Raw genomic sequence first — 20,812 nt, forward strand, 5'->3', positions numbered from 1 at the left:
GATCTTACCAATACTCTCAGATAGAAATGTTATTGCTTTAAATATTTGTATATAAACGAGAATTTGAAAGCGGTATGCAAAATAAATTTTAATACAGGAATTTTAGTTAATATAGGTTTGCAAACTTACAATATAGATCAATTTATATTTCTTATTTAAAAAAACATGTTATCATAATATAACATGGAAGTTAAAGAGAATTTTAAAAATCAATCTGTTTTTCATGTAACAAACTAGTCTTAATGATTGGTGATCATTTACTTATTAATTGTTTTTGTTTTTTGTTTTAAGTAATTGATAAATATATGAATTATACCTGAAAATTGTAAATTTCTTTATTAATTGGTAAATTATGCTTTTCATAGTTGATAAGATAGATCTGTATCAACAGTACGATTTAATAATAGAATTATGACCCTTAAAATTGCTAGAATTTATGAAACACTTTTTTTTCTTTGAACAAAATTGAATTAAAAGTTATTGTTTTTCATGAAATTGTTTATTTTTATATACCTGACGCATAGTGTTTAACTTGTTCTCAAAAAGTTATGTTAAAATTTTGAACCAAATTTTAATTTTTTGATATTATTGAGTGATTATTCAAAAAATTGGATTATTATTCAAATTGATCATGGAATTTTTGTAAAAGGAATATACTTTGATGAAAATCAATGGTTATTCATGGAGCGATAAAACATTTTTTGAAAAGATTCATTTCAATAAGCTTTGAAAAACTTATCTCATCAATTATTTAATGATGGTAATTGTACTTTTATTTTAGACAAACTAATTTTGGATATTTTCCAATTTCAATTTATCGTCATTTTTGAATTCGACTTTGAAAAAGAACTTTCAGAATACAAATTATGCAAAACAAAACAATCTTTAGATATTACTGGGTGAATTAACCTATGTGTGCAGGATTTTTCCCAAAAAGCAATGAAAATTAAAATAAAAATAAAAATTATTAATAAATATATCGTTTTTGTTGTCGACTGCATTGTCACATTAAACAAAAAGTTATTGATGAATGGGAATATTGTCTGATTTGCATTTTATTAAAATTATTTCAGAAATGCAGAATTTGCCGCAGATTCAATGCACAGTAGAATTTTCTGAATGGATGACTACTTGAATTTAGTATACATATTTCGTTCTTCAAGAAAGCAATTGAAATCTCAAAAATATTAGAGCGAATCGATATTTCATACTAATTGATAGTATTGAATTGGATAATACATGCTAATTCTATCAATAAAGCTTTAAAAATAATGTGGTACGCAATTTGCAATTTGCTTGTTGTTCTTTCATTTTTCCTATCAACTTATCTTACGTTGAGACAAAGAAAGACTATATTAAGAGCAACAGAACCGCCTAAGATTTTCAAGGATAAAATCACAGATGAAAAATTCCAAAAAGAAAAAGCTTATCAAACTGATAAAATTAACTTCGCATTACTTCAATCGGTCATTTCTTTCTTCTTAGTATTATTCAAAGTCAAATTTATTGGCACTTTCTGGAACTTTTTCAATTATGGTGGTGAAATCATACATTCTCTTATTTTCTTGGACGTTTTCGATGTTATTGGAACCATTATCGACCTTCCATTCAGTTATTACAGCACATTCGTCATTGAAGAAAAATATGGATTCAATAAATCCACAAAGAAACTTTGGGTTACAGATATTCTTAAGTCCCAAGCAATCTCTTTGATTTTGACAGATATTTTAGTCCCAATTATTATCTTTATCTTCAGAAAAGCTGGAGCGAAATCAGTTTACATAATTCAGATCGTTCTTGTCATTATACAGTTAATTATGCAAGTTATTTATCCTATTCTCATCCTTCCTCTCTTTACGAAACTTACTAGAATTACAGAAGGACCTGCTTTTGAAGGAATTAATAAACTTTGCGAAGAAACCAAATTCAATGCTAAAGAAGTCTACAGTGCCGATGATTCCAAGCGTACTAACCATACAAATGCCATGGTATTTGGTCTCTTTACTAAAAAGATTGCATTTGCAGATAAATTCCTTGAAGATCCTAAAGTTGACCAGCTCGTTGCCATTATCGCCCATGAAATTGGTCACTCCAAGCACTGGCATATCTTCAAACAGTTCATAATTTCCCAAATTCAGTTTGCAATTTTCTTCAATGTTCTTTACATGTTCATGAGCACAGACTCCATATTCATAGAATTCGGTGTAGAAGACAAACCATTCATTATTGGAATGTTTTTGTTTGGTATTTTAATGTCCCCAATTGAAACTTTACTTGATTTACCAATGAACATGCTCAGCAGACACTTTGAGTACCAGGCAGACTCTTTCGCTGCAGAAAGGAATCTTCCGATCGATCTTGCTTTAATTGACTTGGCTACAGATAATATGGATACAATTGACGATGATCCACTTTATTCTGCATTCACAAGTTCACATCCAACAATTCCTCAGCGCGTAGAAGCTGCTCGCGCCATAATGAAAAAGAAAGAATAAAAATTTTTATTTAGATTTTTTAACATAATAACTATTTCCTTAATTTTCTTTGATACTATGTTAATTACACATTATAAATGTCAAAAACAATTAAAATTGATCAAATTTCCCATCAAATATAATAGATTTCGATCCAAAATATTAATGCTTGATTAAAACTCCTGATGATTAAGATGATGTTGCTATTAAAAATGTATTTTGCATTAAATTTCTGGAAAGACAAGAAAATTTTCCATGATATCAAATCGATTTTTATTTATTTCTAAATTCCACATAGCCATGCACCAAAGTTTTTAATAAAATATGAATGTGCTGGTTCAAATCTCAAAATCCTCACAAAATTCGACTATAAAGACCTCAAAACTTCAAACTTTGAAATAATGCTCAGTATATTGTGATTAATAACATATCTTAATTTAACGATGTGAAACACTTTAATCGTTTTTAATCTCTCAGAATGCTTTCAAAAAATTGAAATCTTTCAAAAAGATTTGGATTATTAAATATTAATCCTGTTTTATAAATATATATGTATTTTGATTGTGTGATTATTTTTTCAGAGGAAGAATTGAATGATATTTTATCAATTTTTAATATTCAAACGTATTATTATGCCAATAGTATACTCATCATTAATTTCCAATTTTTCATAAGAATAAAATTTGAATAAAAGCTTTACCACAATTTATGAGTGTCGAGGACGCCGTCATCCATTTTGATCAATACGTTCATGATCACAAATTCATAGAAGAGTTCGAAAAGCAGGATATTCTTAAGGTTCTCGAAAAGACTGAAACCTCTTTAGATAATGCTATAATTTTTCTTAATGACTTAAAATTAAAGTACAAATCGTTAGAGGTTTTTGAATTTTTCCAACATCTCAACATTCTTATTGACGCAAATGCATCCACAATTAATCGTTTCTTGATAATGTTGACAAAATCTCTTGAATGCCCATTCTTCACTGCACTTTCATCAGTAATACAGATTCTTATTAATCATTCAAGCACACCTACTCCTGCAAATTCTGGTCCTGCCCCCCCAATTTCTCAGAATATGAATATTTTACGCAGATCTATTTCAACAGACATATATAAGAGATTTGGAAGCCCATTAGCTCTTGATGATGACAATTCCAAAGTTACAAGTAACCAAAACATATCCCTTCTTAGAAATGCAAAGAAAGATTTTGAAAAATGCTACAGAATATTAGATCATTGTGCTTCTCAGGATGATAATGATTGCATTCAATATGCTATTGAAAAAGGTATTGTTAATCTTAAAGGAAAGTACGAAAGAAACATTTTCCATGAAGCTGCTTACAAAGGACATGTGAAACTTGTACAATCTCTTGTAGAAAACGGTTACGATTTTTCAATACAAGATAAAAACCATAGAAATGGTCTTCTTTGGGCTGCTTATGGAGGACACATACATACTGTACAATATTTGATGACTCTTGAGTCAGATCATCATGGAAATCAAGCTCTAATATATGCATGTGCTTCCGGCCATCTAAAAATTGTTGAATTCCTTGCTTTACTGAAATCTATTGATGTTGCTGCAGTTGATGCTGATGGAATGACAGCATTACATTGGTCAGCATTCCAAGGTAGAATTGAAGTCGTAAAATATCTTTGCGCACTTCCAAAAGTTAATTATAACGCAAAAGATAATAATGGCCGTACACCACTCCATTTAGCTGCCAGTAAAGGTCATTTAGATGTTGTTCAGTTCCTTTGTTGCCTTCCAACAATCAATGTCTGTGAAAAAGATATTGATGGAAGAACAGCTCTTCACATGGCTGCTTGGGATGGCCATCTTCCTGTTGTTCAGTTCCTTTGTACTCAATCTGGTGTAAAAGCAAATGAATTGTCAAATGCTTGGCTCACACCTCTTGATTATGCAAAGAATGATCAGATTAAGAAGTTCCTTCTTTCACAGATCAAGAAGTAATCAAATATATATAGATTTGTTTTTTATTGTTTTTATAAAATAATAATATTGTTCTAAATATATATTTTTAAGTGCAATCCGCTATAAAATCGATAAGCAATGTTCAACTGCAGGTCAGTAATGCTCAGATGAAGCTTATTTATAATCCAACAATAAATTTTTCTTCAAGTTCAATAAAAAGAGCTATGTTCTACAAAGTTTTATTAGCTGGATAGTATAGATTTATATATCTTCTTATATGGCAAGTTAATTTGAGGGAAAAATAAAATGCCAGTAAATAATGGCAGTTTATGTATAATGCAATGATTGGATAATTATGTAAATCAGTTCGTATAATTGAGAGTTACGTTGTTATTGTTATTTCATGTGAAAAACTTGAAAATAAGGAAAGATAGTATATACATATGGGTCTCATATCCAATGGCCATATGTGTCATGCGATTATTAAGAAATGAAAATATTTCATTTGCAAATAAAAGTATAAATGAAGAGCTTTTGTTGAGTTTGGAAGCTTTTATTCGAATATCAGTTGGGACTACATCTCATTATCATATTAAAGCAAATATGAGAATTCATCAGTGATTTCTATTGAATGGATTTCTATTGAATGGATTTTGGAAGTTACAGATTCTATTGTCAAAAGTGATTTCAGAGAAAATCTTATGGCACTTTTATTGATCACCCGTTAAAAAGGGTTATATTAGAGCAGCAGTATTCAGTACGTTGTGTCTTAGGCGAAATTATTAATTAGATTGTAATCCGTCCTTGATTATTCATTCTGATTGTATTGCATCGAATTATTATCTTGAAATGTAATGTATTTCGAATTATTTCCGATAATAAATAATGAAATCAATCAAACTCGATCATATAAAAGCAATAATATTTAGAAGCAAAAATAAGCAACTCGAATAAACCGTATAGTCTTTCTTGGTTCTAAATTATTAAATCTGCTTACCAAAGCATTCTGAAACTAGATTTTTGAAAAGATTAAGTATCAAATTTGAACGTTGGAAACGTTTTAGGGGACAATTACATCTCCACAAGTATACATGCAAGATGGTTATTTGTATTCGAGCGAATTCCATCAACAAAGTTGCCTGGTTGGAAAGTCTGTAGAATCGGTAAGTTGATAGAATTGCAATATGAAGTTAAAATGAATTGTAATAGGATGATAATCGTTCCAAGGTACTGAATTCATGTCACGCAGCAAAACCAAAAATCGATTGGCTTTTGAATGGTTTCAGAGTTTGATTAAAATTTTGATTGCGATTAACTATAAGAAAGGATATAAGAAGATTTATACATAGATAAAAATATAAAAAATTCAAATAAAAATTGAACAGCCCAGAACCACCTCAAATAAATGTTTTTTAAATTATTCGACATATAGATCATTACTTTGGAGTGGGAAATTTTGTGAAATATCATCAAAAACAATCTTATAGCTCACCCTTTGAAAAAATTAAGATTAACGGACAATATTCATCAATGTCAAAACAATACCTTTGTTCGGAATTTCGCAGAATTGGTGGCAATGTTATTGAAATTTCAGTGATAGTTGACGGCTAAAGGGATTCAGAAATTTCAATGTTGTAAAACCCCTTCATAAAACAAAATGATAGAAATAATCAGTACAATGTGATATTAATATCGTCGTTAATTTCGTATATGAAAATGTTTCTGAATAGTAAACTATTTAAAAAGTGATTTAATAAGTGGCCATAATTTTTTTTCAGGAACACTAATTTACAATGAGTGATTATTCCTATAGCGATAGTGATAAGAGTTCATACTACTACAGTGAAAGTTCATTATCTTCTTCTTCAAGCTCAGATTCAAAGAAGAAGGCCGCACAAGAAGCCGAAAAGAAGAGATTAGAGGAAGAGGAAGCCAAGAAGAAGGCTGAGGAAGAAGCCAAGAAGGCTGAAGAGGAACGCCTCAGAAAGGAAGAGGAAGAGCGCAAGAAGAAGGAGGAAGAAGAAAGATTACGTAAGGAAGAGGAAGAACGCAAGCGTAAGGAGGAAGAAGAGAGATTACGTAAGGAAGAGGAAGAAAGAAAGCGTAAGGAAGAAGAAGAGCGTAAGGAGAAGGCTAAGGATGAAGCCAAGGATAAGGACAAGGACAAGGCTAAGGATGCCGCTGATAACACAGGTGGTGGCTGCTGCAGAATCAACTAATTTAATTCTTTTCTTTTTTTTTTATTCTAAATGCTTAACCTATACATGATAGCATGTGTGTTTAAAAATACTTACAGTAATTACAACAAACAAACAAAAACTTTTATTCTAAAAAAAAAATATAACTAAATATTCTTTTTATAATCGTATCGAAATATCGTAAATCAAATATCTGCAAGTAGCTGTTTCTTCCTGCAATATGTAATGTGGATTTCGGAAGGGTAACGAGATGGAGAAATAAAGATATTGGATTTCACATCGAATTAATATGGTAAAATGTAATTTGCAGTCGATGTTTTACAATCGCCTTGGACAATTTCGCTTCTATTCATAGAGGATAAGGCCAAAGCATATAATATTGTATAATGTGGTATTTGATATAAATATTATCGTAAAACTAGTCCTAGTTGAGATTAGCAATTTAATTCTGTGTGAATGCCCGGTAATGATAATTTTGCGATCGAAATTTTGATTTTAAAACGAGCATTTTGTAGGTAATATGAGAAATAAGCATGCATTAAGTAAGGAATTTGTGTTTGTTTTTATCTGATGAGGTAATGGAATTCATCAAAGTTGGAGACATTGCAAAAAATGAACTTGCGTAAGCTGAAAAAGAATTGTACTCATCTTTCCTAAATTAGTTGCTTTTGATTCAACAATGTAATATACCAAAAATAGATTTTTTCGGTTTTCTCTTCAAATAATTGAAAGAATGATACTATTATAGGTTTATTATATTATATAGCATATAATCATGCTATAGCCGAAAATTATAAGTTTTGAGAAGATTGAATATAACACAAATAAATTTGAATGTAAGTTAAATTGCTTGTTGTTTTTAATAGCTATTTAATGAGAAATCCAATATTGCAAAATTCAAATTGAATGATTGAAAGAACAGAAAAAGTCATTCTTTTCAATTTCGAATATGTTTCATTGTATTTATAATTATATGGCAAATAAGATATTTAAACTTGATTTTTGAAGGAAAATTCACAAAATTGAATAAATTCAAATAATTTTTATTCAAAAATAAACTAGTTATTTAAGTTTACTACTAATTATCTATTCAAACTACAAAGTTTGTAATTTAAAATATTTTGTGAGATCAGATTGAATTAATTCAAAGTTCTTTTCAATTAATATTAATGACCATATTACGCATTTTCGAACATTCTAAACCAAATATATAAAAATGGGAGACGAATGTTAAATTTGCTAGACATGGGGGAGTTGTCTGCAAAGTTTTAGCTCTTATCTCTAACAAAAAATTAATTTTTAAAAAAATGACCGAATACGTTTCACAGCGAGAAAAAAATAAAAGGCAAGATAGAATTTTCTAGACATAAAGAAGTTGTCTACCAAGTGTCAGCTGTTACTTCTTCTCAATACTGATATAAAATAAAAATCTTTATTATTTATTTAACCTTTATTGTTTCATTAAACTTCATTTATTTTATATTATAGTTTTATTCTTTTAGCTACTTGTAAAATAATCTAATTTTATATCATCATTTTACCGGATTATTCTTCAGTACATCGATTGTGTATCTAAAATAATATCATTATCCTTATTCTGTTTTTTCCAAAATTCTTTTAAATAGGGTTGTTAGATTCCCGACGATAGGTGTCTTGGAAGATTTGCCTGGTGTCATCATAGAGTCTTTAAATCAAAAATTTTATTTTGGAGTTAGTTTTATTGATTTTTCAATAAAAAACATTTCTAAAACAATAAATTAAAACGATAAAATATTTATATTTTATATAAGGATCTTATATATTTAAAATAAATATCATTTTATTTTTTTCATTGGTGTCCGTCAAACCATAATACACTATTCAAAAATTCAATGTGTCTTGCGGTTTCAAAAGACACCTTCAAATTGAACGATAGCACAGACACTATTGAATTTTACCCATTTTATTTAGTTTTTACCCTTTTTATTTTTAAGAATTAATGACTGAAACAGCCGTTTTGCTATGACCTCAATCACTTTTATTTATTATTTTAAATATTATTTAATTTTATTATTTGAATAGGCCAACTTATATTTGAGAAGCTCAATTTGAGACCACTTAATACATTGAAATATCATAAATATTGAAATATTAAAAAGTGTATTTCAAAATATTGAAATTATAAAAATTTATAATACTGAAATTGAGACAAATTAAGGGTGCACACGAGAGGATCATGTAAACTTCAGAATTTAGAACCTTATTTTTAGGCATTATCTTGGCTACCTATTTCGGCTCGAAAAGCAAAAAATATCAAAAAATACAACTTGACTCCATTATGACCCTTTCATGGAGGTAGTTTTTATCCGCTAGTATTTTCCCTTTGAATCTCTTTACAATTCGCAATCAAATTCAAAACTCAGTAGAAGAAAGGAAGAATCGACTTACTACGGTTGTAATACGACTAAATACATATATTTAATTATTTTTATTTACATAATAATTGTTTGAAGCTCATATTCCAACAAATTTTTAAATAAAAACATTAAAATGTTGAAAATGTTCATATATTTTAATAGGGTTTTGGCACTTTATTGAGGAATTACTACATACATAGTCGAACTGAACTTGATATTTTGAAATTTAAATTATTTATCAAAATTAAAATTTAACTTGAAATTTATAATTATTTAGTCATACTTTGCATAATTCTAAGTAGATTTTGTAAAAAATCAAGAAAGAAAAATTTTCACGTGCTTTATTTTTTCTTTTTTATAATAATACATATTATTATATAATTAACATATTCATAATGTTTTCTAATAAACAGAAATTCATCAAAAGTGGCAGCTCTCAATTTTTTGACATTTGTAAATTCTAAATTGAATGAGAAAAATGAAATAATACTAAGCATAATACAATATTCTAGATTTAATTATAATTAGGAAAAGTTAGTTTTGAGAGTACTTTTCATAGGCATATAGAATGAAATCTTCTGAAAAATAATATCACATAAACTCATATTATTTTCTAATATATAACTATTTTATATAAAAATCAAATTCAATGATCTTAAAAGCGAAGGATAAACCTCAAAATTTACGAATATAATGAGTGGGAATATAATGCTTATCTATCATAAAACCATATGAAATATCAATTTTTGCTTTACGCCTAATTTTTGACGACAATTAGCAAAAAATGTTAAATGTTAACACTCAGTCCATTTGAATATGAAAAATAAAATTGACTTTGATTAAATGTTTTTATTTATCATGCAATTCTTCTTGCGACCAAAGATTTGAATAAAAGTTCAAAAAATAAGATAGCTTAAAAAATAATATACGGTAGCGTTTACTAATAGATGAATAGTATATAAATTCTATTAAAATGGATTTGATCCAAAAAAATATAAAACCAAAAATAATTGTTATAATTTAAATGAAGAAGTAATTTAAAACGATTTTTTTATGATCAAATTTTATATATTTTTTGGATCAAATCCATTTTAATAGAATTTATATACTATTCATCTATTAGTAAACACTACCGTATATTATTTTTTAAGCTATCTTATTTTTTGAACTTTTATTCAAAACTTTGGTCGCAAGAAGAATTGCATGATAAATAAAAACATTTAATCAAAGTCAATTTTATTTTTCATATTCAAATGGACTGAGTGTTAACATTTAACATTTTTTGCTAATTGTCGTCAAAAATTAGGCGTAAAGCAAAAATTGATATTTCATATGGTTTTATGATAGATAAGCATTATATTCCCACTCATTATATTCGTAAATTTTGAGGTTTATCCTTCGCTTTTAAGATCATTGAATTTGATTTTTATATAAAATAGTTATATATTAGAAAATAATATGAGTTTATGTGATATTATTTTTCAGAAGATTTCATTCTATATGCCTATGAAAAGTACTCTCAAAACTAACTTTTCCTAATTATAATTAAATCTAGAATATTGTATTATGCTTAGTATTATTTCATTTTTCTCATTCAATTTAGAATTTACAAATGTCAAAAAATTGAGAGCTGCCACTTTTGATGAATTTCTGTTTATTACAATAGTATGAATATCAGCTATTATATATTTAAAAGGAAACTCAAAAATCTCAAAAATTACTGATAAAAAATTTTCAATATTTTTGAATGTTTTTTATCTCTTTTTTTCAGGCAAAAGTTAGAACATAACTTCGGATCTTGAGAAAAATGAAAAACAAAAATTACATAAAAAAAGAAAAATTTTATCTAATTTGTTTTTTTGGACCGAATAAGTAATTTTATTGAATTTCAATACGACACATAGATTTTATTATTAGTAATAAATATAATGGTTTACTATTAACAAGGAACCTAAACTAATGAAAATTTGATTTCAAATATTGTATATGATTATCATAGATTACCAAAATATATTGCTATTTATGAGGATATAATATTGATTATTAGTAAATCGTATAAATTTAATAAATATACCATGAATATTGAATGAATTTCTTGATTCATAGGGGTAAAACGCGCTTTTATATGATTTAGACAGAGAATTTATGAGATGTAAATAACACAATAAAGGTTTATATTGAATACTTTCTAAAAATAAATCGAAATTATAAAAAACAATACATTTATTCATTGAAACTACTTGGACAAATATGAAACAAGCATTCAGGCAATACTTTTGAGACTTCAACGCATCTGATAATTTTTATATAACTTCACCTCTTATGCTTAGAGTGGAGGTATTGAGATCGTATAAGTATAGATGAGCTCACATTCAGATATGATGTGTGAACTTCTGTTTTCACTGCAATTTTGAATCAGAATAAACTCAAAACAAGAATAAAATGATATACTCACTTCTAAATGTGTTCGAGATTTAAAGTTGTATGAATAAAACGATTCATCTTTCGAAGCCTCCCATTTAATGAGAGACTTCGAAAGATGAAATGTATTCATGTAGATGAAATACTATATATGACCATGTGTGATACTAAAGATATCAAAATGTTCATTTTTAAGTGCAATAGAAGGGTTATCTCTCGTAAAATCTCAATTTAAGGAAGATTGAGAAAGAACTCCTTTCCTAAGTAGATAGTGTGTGGTTTCTGTCTTTTGGTTTGATCAGGAACTATGAAATTAAGTCGGACAGAAAGAAGTTCTTTCCAAAACAGACTCCAATGAGTTGTTCGAAAAGAACTTCCTTCTGTATATGGATAATTGTAGTTACGCACTGAAGTATGTGATTGTGATGATGGAGTTCTCGATAAATCTAAAATCGGATTAAGATTAATTGAAAACTCAAGTAATTCTTTGAAATCTTGTGTTGTCTGGCACTATAATAACCAAAGAATGAGAATATTATGTTGAATGATGAGTACGTGTGCTCGGCATTCGCCGAGCGAATTGAGTTTAACGTACTATGAAAAGTGACAAATTTGGGCTTTTTTTCCTAGGTTATGATCTCTTCCTTTCTGCTCAATACGACAGAAATGAAAGAATGAATTTGTACTCCTAATTGATTACTACAATCTGTATCTATCTTTAACATAGAATTAGCTGCATTGTGATTTATACTCAAGAATTATTCAATTTAAGATCAACCTCGTAAATTTTAATCATATTGCACCAATACTCCTACGTTGAGATAAGAACATGATTATACATACCAAAGCCCCATATTAAAAATCAAAATTTAGCACCTCCATTATGCAACCACATTATTCGTCGCAAATAAGTATATTTACGCATATTATGATGCATATTCACACAACTCGTATACATGAGAATATTAAAATCAGACAAAATTATTGCAATAAGGAAAAAAAAACAACTTTATTATATATGTTAGTAATGAATTACAAATATTTCTACAAAGAATGCTCAATACTTCATATAATCTTCGAATATTTCTTATTACAAGTTAATACATTTTGACTCGAACATGATAAACAAAAGCTGACACGCTGATTACTACATTTATGAAAATATAGTACGTTTCCATTCATCTGTTTACGTGTTTTTTGTTGGAATAAAATCATTTTTTTTTTCTTTCATGAAATAAGAATTTTGCTGCGAAAGCAATATCTCTAACAATAATTAATACATTACGTCAACTCTGGAATGAGTATTTATCAAATATGATATCAAAATCAAAAATTAGTTGTTTTTTATGAGTAAAAACGATGTAAATTGATTATTTGACTAATTATCAAATACTTTGATTTTCCAAATTTTTTTCGAAATTGATTTTTTCATGTGAAAATTCAAATTGTTTAATTTCATTTTTGAATTTTTGAATTTTTTTTGGAATTTTGAGTTGATCAATTCAGCAGAATTGATAATGCTATTGCTTTAGGGCATACCACAAGGTGATGAATAAAAGGTGAACATTAACAAATTATTTTAAATCACAAATATCATCCTCATCAACTTTAATTCTAAAAAGAACTGTACTGAATTATGAAAATGCATGATTTACATTATTAAAATCTTTGAATGAAAATAGTACAAGATAAGTTTTTATTCATTTTTAATTAGATTTAAACGAAAAACTACTCCATATTAAAATTTAAGTCGAGAAATCGTATTTTGTTCTTATTTGTTAGCATTTTGTAGACACTCTAATCTTGAATTAATTTGTTACATGATATTATTAACAAATTTAACCGAAAAAATATGTTAATATGGAATAAACCATGATTATATAAGCTATCAATGCTATATATACATATGTAAAAGATTCATATTAACTCAATTAACAAAAATGATAGATTTTCATAAAGGTTCAATCTAGGTTCGTCCGAAAATTTTGATTTTTATATAGAAGACATAGTTTCATATACATAATTAAATTTTCAAACAAATTTGATCATACCATTTATTAAGCAGGATAGTATATTAATTACTATCAGTATAAAAATATAAAAATGATTATATTTAATTATTGCATAATTTAGTCAAAGAGTTATAAGCCTCAAGTGATTGTTATCACCTTCAATGCACGTATACTTTATTGATTCATAGATATTTAATCTATGTTTGACATGTTGTTGTCGTCATTCGTTTTGTTCCCATTCTTCCTAAGTTAGAATTAGAGAATACACCATCCACATCATCTAATTTGGTCCTCAGCGATAGATTGGTTCATTTTGGAGGAGTCCCATCAGACAGTTTTCGAGCACCAAATATCAAATTTTAATGTATACAAATCTTTAGTGATTTATCTCTTTTATGATGAGTAAAAGGTTTCTGCTCATCAACATTTGATTTCCGACATATATGATTTCTAATTGCAATTATTTACTTTCTTTTTATAATCTAACTCTGTGACTCATACCATAAATTAATTATTGGAAAGTGTCAATATGTTTGGCACAACGCATGGCGGAAGATACCAAACCATGCAGGGAATATGATACGTTTAAGATCTCCGAACTTTTTTTCCAAAAATTTTCTATCGTTGCCCTACCTCTCCGCTAAATAAATTTGTCATTCAAAGTTAATTTTTGACAATAACCCTTGTCAATTCGAACTTATCATACACAGATTGACCATTATTTTAAAAATTTTATGTTGATTTTGATAATTTGTAAACTTGTATTTCTATATATGTATATAATAATTAGCATAAATTTGATCATTGATCGCATTAAGTTCTCAAAAATTGAAACTATAATGCAATCAAATTTCATCAGAAAATTGATATTCAATTATTTTTTTTTTATCTAGTTCAGAAAAACAATGGAAGGATGGCTAATTAAACGATCTGGTCTACCGCATATCTGGCATCGTAGATATTGTGTAATCAAAGATGATGGCTTCTTTATCTATCTTGATGAATCAAAGACAAAATTGACCAATTCATTCGTCATCACACCAAAATCACAGGTTTCGTTGATTGAAACCAGATGGAGAGTCGGATTCAAAATCACACAGCCAGAAGGAAAGATCTTTTCTTTTCAAGTAAAAGATAATAAAGATTTTCATAATTGGCTCAGCCACATTCTTGTACTGTCAATCCCCGAGAATACGACCAAAATAAAAGAATACAAAATCATTTCAGAACTTGGACGTGGATTTTACGGTAAAGTTGTTTTGGCTCGTCATAAAGAGACCGGAAAGTTCTGCGCCATCAAATCAATCCACAAGAAGTCCCTCGTAGATATGGCAAAAGTTGATACGATCATGTCTGAACGTGAGATTTTGAAGACCACAAAATCACCGTTCATCGTGTCACTTTTATCGTCTTTCCAGACTCCATCGAAATTCTACTTAGTTTTAGAGTACGTTTCAGGTGGAGATCTTTTCCAGCACATGTCTAAGAGCAATGCGATTACTGTTGATCAAATTAAGCTTTATACTGCTGAAATCGCAACAGCATTGCAACAATTACACAAAGAAAGGATTATTTACAGAGATCTTAAGCCAGAGAACATTCTTATTTGCGAAGATGGCCATATCAAGCTCACTGACTTCGGAATTTCCAAAATGCTCGATTCCGATAAAGATACAACGAAAACTTTATGCGGAACATCAGAGTATTTAGCTCCAGAAGTCATCCAGGGCAAAGAATATACAGAAGCCATTGATTGGTGGCAAGTCGGAATTCTTTTATATGAAATGTTCGCAGGAAGGACGCCATTTGAGGATCCAAATAGAACGACATTGTACTCAAACATCCTCAATAAGAATCCAAACTACTTCCCAATCACTGATGAAAACACAAGAACATTAATCGCTTCTCTTCTTAAGAAAGACCCAACAAAACGTGCAGGCTACAATGAAATAAGGAACTCTAAGTTCTTTGAAGGTTTTAATTGGACAGAACTTGATAAAAGAACCTCATATGTTCTTCCAAAGAGCGTAAGCAGCAGTGATGGTCTTAACAACCTTGATAAGATACAAACATCAGAAGCTGAAGATTCGGACGCTCCTCCTGTCCTTCAGAAGTTTGGAGATTTTGAATATACAAATCCAGAATTTGATGTTTAATATTTTTATTTATTTCATGAATAAAGCTTCTTATTTTAGTGTTCTATTATTTTAATATAGCATAATTACACATAAATTTATGATCAGAAAAGAAATTTCTTATCTTTTTTTATTTTTAAACCTTTCATGATTCAACTCTTATCATTGTCTTACAGAAAATATCACAATCATGTGTTGATCCTTAAAACAACGATTTTTGGGTGTTCGGGAACTGTACGATTAACGAGTGGATAAATTATTTCCACCAGGTTTTCTTGCGATAGTTTTAATACATGATTAATAATAAATTAAAAAATGAAGGGGATCTTTAGAAAAAAAAACAAGTCAAAAATTATTCAGGTACAAACAATCACTGAAATATTGGGTAGAATATAATTCTAAGATCATTATATGGGTACTGGCATAACAATTGTTGGTATTGGCGGAGATGACTTCGTGTTTATCAGCTCGGGTGGACTAAGGTTATAAGCCCACGAATCTTTAATCATTAAGGTAAATTCTAGTGGGTCATAGAGTTTTCCACTATGTAACTGGGATGATAACAAATTCATAAAATCTGTTTTATCTGTAGGGTCGTCAACCTTCTTAGGAAGTAGAGAATTATCTATTATAGGTAATGGGAGTTCTATAATTGGTTTTGGTATGGGCCTGCTAATACTCTTCATGGATAATTCTTTTCTAGGTTTCTTTCTTCTAATACCATTGAAGACGGGGAACCCCCTCTCAGTGCATTCTACAACTTGCTCGTATGCAGTCCCTTCGTCTATTATGAACCTCCTAATTTGCTTGTTCATTTTTATTTTTGAAACTATTGAAAATTTTTTGAATATTTTGACTTGAATTTAAAATTTTATTTCTCTCACTTCACGATCTAACTAAATTCTTAAATTACTCTCAGAAAGTGTTGAATTTCTGATAAACGTTTTATCATCCTTTTTTTCACTGGATAAGTCAAATCCATTGCATATCGGGGTTTTAAGCTTTTTGGAACTCATCTTTACATCTGGACTGCCAGGAATCGAATCGATTGTGTTCTTTTTTCAACTTGTCGTTTTGAAAATTTTTTGACTATTTTTGGTATTTAGTATATATTCATGTTACTCACCTAGAACTTAATAAGACCAATGGTGATTGAAAGCTTAACGATTAACTTTTTTTGAAAAAAGAATTTATTTTGTAAAAATTCATCATCAATATGATATATCCATATTGATTTATTTTACTTGCATTTTTTCTTTGGTCTCGTGTAAATTTTTCAATAACTTCTTTTTTTGAAATAAAATGATATTTCCATCTGATATTTCACTGGATATTAAATAAAATTGGTACTGAAATGGATATTGGAGCTAGTTTTTAATTCTTTGATAATGTCGTTGAATTCTTTCGAAGATTGAATAGACAGTGATGAATTTCATGAATATATATAGGAGATATCACAGCATTTCAAGCGGTCATTATTTGGTTTTTCAATTCTCCCTGCGTGGCATTCTTTAAAATGGACTTTTAATGAAGTAAATTCAAGTTTTGAGAAGATCAATGAAAATTGTTAAGTGGTAAACACCATATTTTTGAGGCAGCTCATTAAATTAGATATCACAGATTGATATTATGCTTAAAGGAAGCATAAAATTCAGTAGTCAGAAATTCGAGTTTTGACTTTCTACTTCATCATTGACTTTTATTCAATTTTTTTTTCTTTTTGAGATTTGGATGTATCTTGGAAATTATTATTAATGACCGATAGGCACGATATGCAATTCAATGTTATCATTTTCCATTTCAAAGTGTTTTCATTTTTTCTGAGGTCAATGACTTTATTGTTTTTTTTCAGCACTTTTTTCCTTCGCAAGAAAACCCTCATACCCGAGGCCTCATCCTGCGCTCATGGCACCCTTTATTTGTTTTTTTCAAAAATGTTTATATATAGTTTATTATTATGTTTTATTTCATATATCATTCTTACTACAATTTTTGGTAGAAAAATTACTTGTATTTAAGACATATATTACTGTTTAATCTTCATTTGATGAATATTTTTCACTCATTAAGATGGCGAAGGGCGATTTCTTTCTCCTTGAAGAGATCATCCTCTGTGAAAGCAAGTTTCTCCTTGAGCCAGTCGTTGATCTTGTAACCATCAACAACATGAATGTGGCCCTCTTTGTCAACCTTGCATGGGAATGAGAAGACAACACCTGGTTTGATGCCATAGCTGTTTCCTTCTGGAACTGGAATACCAAGGCTTAAAACTTCGTTTTCCTTGGTTCCGAAAAGCCAAGCCTTCATGTGCATGATAGCAGCTCTTGTTGGGCTTGCAGCACTTGTGAAACCTCTGTGTTCGAGGATATCCCAAGCTCTGTGGCTGATGAACTTGAAGAAAGTATCATACATATACTTTTCATCGAGGACATCTGAAACTTTTTGTGTTTTGCCATCCTTTGTGAATGTTGCGTTTGTTAAATCAGCAACCATTGATTCGCCATGGTTACCCCAAACAATGATGTCATGGACATCTTCAATTGAAACACCAAGCTTGTGGGCGACTTCGTAATAGGCTCTGTTGTGATCTAACATGGATAAACTTGAGAAGTTTTCTGGCTTCAAGTTCTTTGCATGCAACATTGCTATTTCGCAGTTTGTGTTATCTGGATTACCGATAACAAGAACCTTGACTGTTGGTTTAGCGTATTGTGAAAGGTATTCGCCAGTGTTCTTGAAGATAACACTGTTTGAGCTGATAAGATCTGAGCGAACTTGACCTGGCTTAAGTGGCATTGATGCAACTAAGAAAGCGCAATCAATATCTTTGAATGCTTTCTCTGGTTCTGTTGTAGCAACAATACCCGAAAGGTGCTGGAAGGCACCATCTTCAAGCTCCATAACTAAAGCTTTCAATCTGTTTTCTGCAACAGGGATATCAAAGAGGTGGAGAACAACTGGTCTGTTTCCATACAATTCACCGCTTGCAATCCAATTGGAGAGAACGTATCCGATCTGTCCTGCTGCGCCAGTGATAAGAACATGTGCTGGAGATGTCATTATCTAAAAATGATTTTATTTAGTTTCAATAAATTATTCAATTATTTCTCCTCATTATCCCTCTCAAAAATTGAGAACGATACCCATCAAAATGTCAAATGTAATTAAATAAAATCCAATGATAATTTTACTTTAAAAATAAGCAACATATTCTAAGGTAAATAAGGCCGATTAATTATTGAAAATTGTTTGTGGTACCATTCAAAATTTGAATAATGTTATGGTAATTTGAATAAAACTTTTACATTTATTATTATCTAAGGATATTTAAGAGTTTGATCAAATGAAAATACATATTACTAATATATTTACAAATCTTGCTCTCCATTACAATCTGACAATGGGAGAAATCCATCGTTCTTTTCAAATTTCAATAAAAATATCAATTCTATTATTATCAAATCAATTGAGTGTAATAAATATGGAATCTTCATGATCACACCAGCTAAGTTCTAATATGTATTTACGCTCCCGTCTCAATTGTATATATATTCAATAAAATAAAAGATTTCACTCAATTTACGTTTTAAATTCGCAGTATTCCGCGAAATTTTATTCATATTTATCAGTATGATCTATTCATTAATACCATGAAAGTTGGTCACTTGAACTTCAGGTTCAATCTCTTCAATCTACGACGATCAAGAAACTTTTCAACTTAAATATATGCAATAACTTTAAAAATACGAAAATAATAGGATATATGTATTGGCAATAAATAAAAGTGACTTTTTTATCCTAATTGAAATTTTCTTTACTATCCAATAATATTTCTTGTTTTTTTAAGAGTTTTAAGGGTGCACCCGTATGTACGTTTATTTGAGAGGAGGAGGATTACCCTCTCAATTTTGAGGATTCGTTAGTTTATTTTCTCGATGAATATGCAATAAAATTTGATTTTTACCTTATCAATATACTTCATATAATATACACATGTTCATGTAAAAACTTTTTTCCAAAATCCTCAGGAATTAAGGGATTTTTGAATTTTAAGAATTTTTTTCGAATTTTTTCGAAAAAAAAATATTTTCAGAACAGCCTTAACGGCTAAGATTTAGGAACAATGTTAAGTATCAAAAAGAAAGGAGGTCTGATATAGACAACATATATCGTTGAAGGTTGAAAAAATCTCTAATATTTGAGCCCAAAATTTCAAATTTTAATTTTTTGAAAAAAGAGGCCACCCGTATGTACGTTTATTTGAGAGGAGGAGGATTATATTTTTGAAAGGGTGAAACATTATGAATATGTTAATTATATAATAATATGTATTATTATAAAAAAGAAAAAATAAAGCACGTGAAAATTTTTCTTTCTTGATTTTTTACAAAATCTACTTAGAATTATGCAAAATATGACTAAATAATTATAAATTTCAAGTTAAATTTTAATTTTGATAAATAATTTAAATTTCAAAATATCAAGTTCAGTTCGACTATATATGTAGTAATTCCTCAATAAAGTGCCAAAACCCTATTAAAATATATGAACATTTTCAACATTTTAATGTTTTTATTTAAAAATTTGATGGAATATGAGCTTCAAACAATTATTATGTAAATAAAAATAATTAAATATATGTATTTAGTCGTATTACAACCGTAGTAAGTCGATTCTTCCTTTCTTCTACTGAGTTTTGAATTTGATTTCGAATTGTAAAGAGATTCAAAGGGAAAATACTAGCGGATAAAAACTACCTCCATGAAAGGGTCATAATGGAGTCAAGTTGTATTTTTTGATATTTTTTGCTTTTCGAGCCTAAATAGGTAGCCAAGATAATGCCTAAAAATAAGGTTCTAAATTCTGAAGTTTACATGATCCTCTCGTGTGCACCCTTAATACCATATAGGTTTTATATTTTTTGTTTATTTTCAGATTATCCATGAATTTATTATATTTATTATATTACCCGAATATAATCTTAAATTATCTTAAAAATTGAATGGCAATCGGAAAATAAAAAAATATTTATCGTTTTGCTATTCTACTTTAAATTTTATTCTACTCTAAATATGTGATATATTTTAAACCATTTTATTAAGGATGTCAATTTGGAAGAAAAGTGAGAAAATTCCTAAAATGCTAAAAATGAATTTTCCAAACGTATTTTTTTATCTCATTTTTTTGATTTTGAAAAAAATTTGGAGAGAAGAACTCTTCGTTTTTGAATTTTATCAC

At 28.7% G+C, this 20,812-nt stretch overlaps 6 protein-coding genes across 6 annotated transcripts, besides 7 other annotated features; 4 read left to right on the plus strand and 2 right to left on the minus strand.

The window, feature by feature from the left end:
- Positions 1 to 1,264: 1,264 nt before the first annotated feature.
- TVAGG3_0776570 (M48A Zmpste24p like domain-containing protein) lies at positions 1,265 to 2,518 on the plus strand (the record flags this gene model as incomplete). Its single annotated transcript, XM_001307561.2, has 1 exon — positions 1,272 to 2,495. One exon carries the CDS (start codon positions 1,272 to 1,274, stop codon positions 2,493 to 2,495), a length of 1,224 nt encoding a protein of 407 aa, XP_001307562.1.
- A 655-nt stretch (positions 2,519 to 3,173) lies between these two features.
- On the plus strand, positions 3,174 to 4,590 carry TVAGG3_0776580 (protein ubiquitination; the record flags this gene model as incomplete). The annotated part of the gene is made up of 1 exon (XM_001307560.1): positions 3,183 to 4,451. One exon carries the CDS (start codon positions 3,183 to 3,185, stop codon positions 4,449 to 4,451), a length of 1,269 nt encoding a protein of 422 aa, XP_001307561.1.
- Positions 4,591 to 6,205: 1,615 nt separating this feature from the next.
- Positions 6,206 to 6,631, plus strand: TVAGG3_0776590 (uncharacterized protein; the record flags this gene model as incomplete). The annotated part of the gene is made up of 1 exon (XM_001307559.2): positions 6,206 to 6,631. The coding sequence occupies one exon, from the start codon at positions 6,206 to 6,208 to the stop codon at positions 6,629 to 6,631; it is 426 nt and encodes a 141-aa protein (XP_001307560.1).
- Positions 6,632 to 7,294: 663 nt separating this feature from the next.
- Positions 7,295 to 8,009: a mobile genetic element.
- Positions 8,010 to 8,115: 106 nt separating this feature from the next.
- Positions 8,116 to 8,144: a mobile genetic element.
- Positions 8,145 to 8,807: 663 nt separating this feature from the next.
- Positions 8,808 to 9,407: a mobile genetic element.
- Positions 9,408 to 9,409: 2 nt separating this feature from the next.
- Positions 9,410 to 9,446: a mobile genetic element.
- Positions 9,447 to 10,629: 1,183 nt separating this feature from the next.
- Positions 10,630 to 10,666: a mobile genetic element.
- Positions 10,667 to 11,974: 1,308 nt separating this feature from the next.
- Positions 11,975 to 12,022: a mobile genetic element.
- A 2,294-nt stretch (positions 12,023 to 14,316) lies between these two features.
- On the plus strand, positions 14,317 to 15,672 carry TVAGG3_0776660 (protein serine/threonine kinase protein; the record flags this gene model as incomplete). The annotated part of the gene is made up of 1 exon (XM_001307558.1): positions 14,345 to 15,595. The coding sequence occupies one exon, from the start codon at positions 14,345 to 14,347 to the stop codon at positions 15,593 to 15,595; it is 1,251 nt and encodes a 416-aa protein (XP_001307559.1).
- Positions 15,673 to 15,981: 309 nt separating this feature from the next.
- Positions 15,982 to 16,389, minus strand: TVAGG3_0776670 (uncharacterized protein; the record flags this gene model as incomplete). The annotated part of the gene is made up of 1 exon (XM_001307557.1): positions 15,982 to 16,389. The coding sequence occupies one exon, from the start codon at positions 16,387 to 16,389 to the stop codon at positions 15,982 to 15,984; it is 408 nt and encodes a 135-aa protein (XP_001307558.1).
- Positions 16,390 to 17,528: 1,139 nt separating this feature from the next.
- TVAGG3_0776680 (lactate dehydrogenase family protein) lies at positions 17,529 to 18,644 on the minus strand (the record flags this gene model as incomplete). Its single annotated transcript, XM_001307556.2, has 1 exon — positions 17,633 to 18,634. The coding sequence occupies one exon, from the start codon at positions 18,632 to 18,634 to the stop codon at positions 17,633 to 17,635; it is 1,002 nt and encodes a 333-aa protein (XP_001307557.1).
- Positions 18,645 to 19,429: 785 nt separating this feature from the next.
- Positions 19,430 to 20,468: a mobile genetic element.
- Between the last annotated feature and the right edge of the window lie 344 nt (positions 20,469 to 20,812).

This window comes from Trichomonas vaginalis, chromosome VI, assembly GCF_026262505.1.
Source record: "Trichomonas vaginalis G3 chromosome VI, whole genome shotgun sequence".
Classification (NCBI taxonomy): Eukaryota; Parabasalia; order Trichomonadida; family Trichomonadidae; genus Trichomonas; species Trichomonas vaginalis.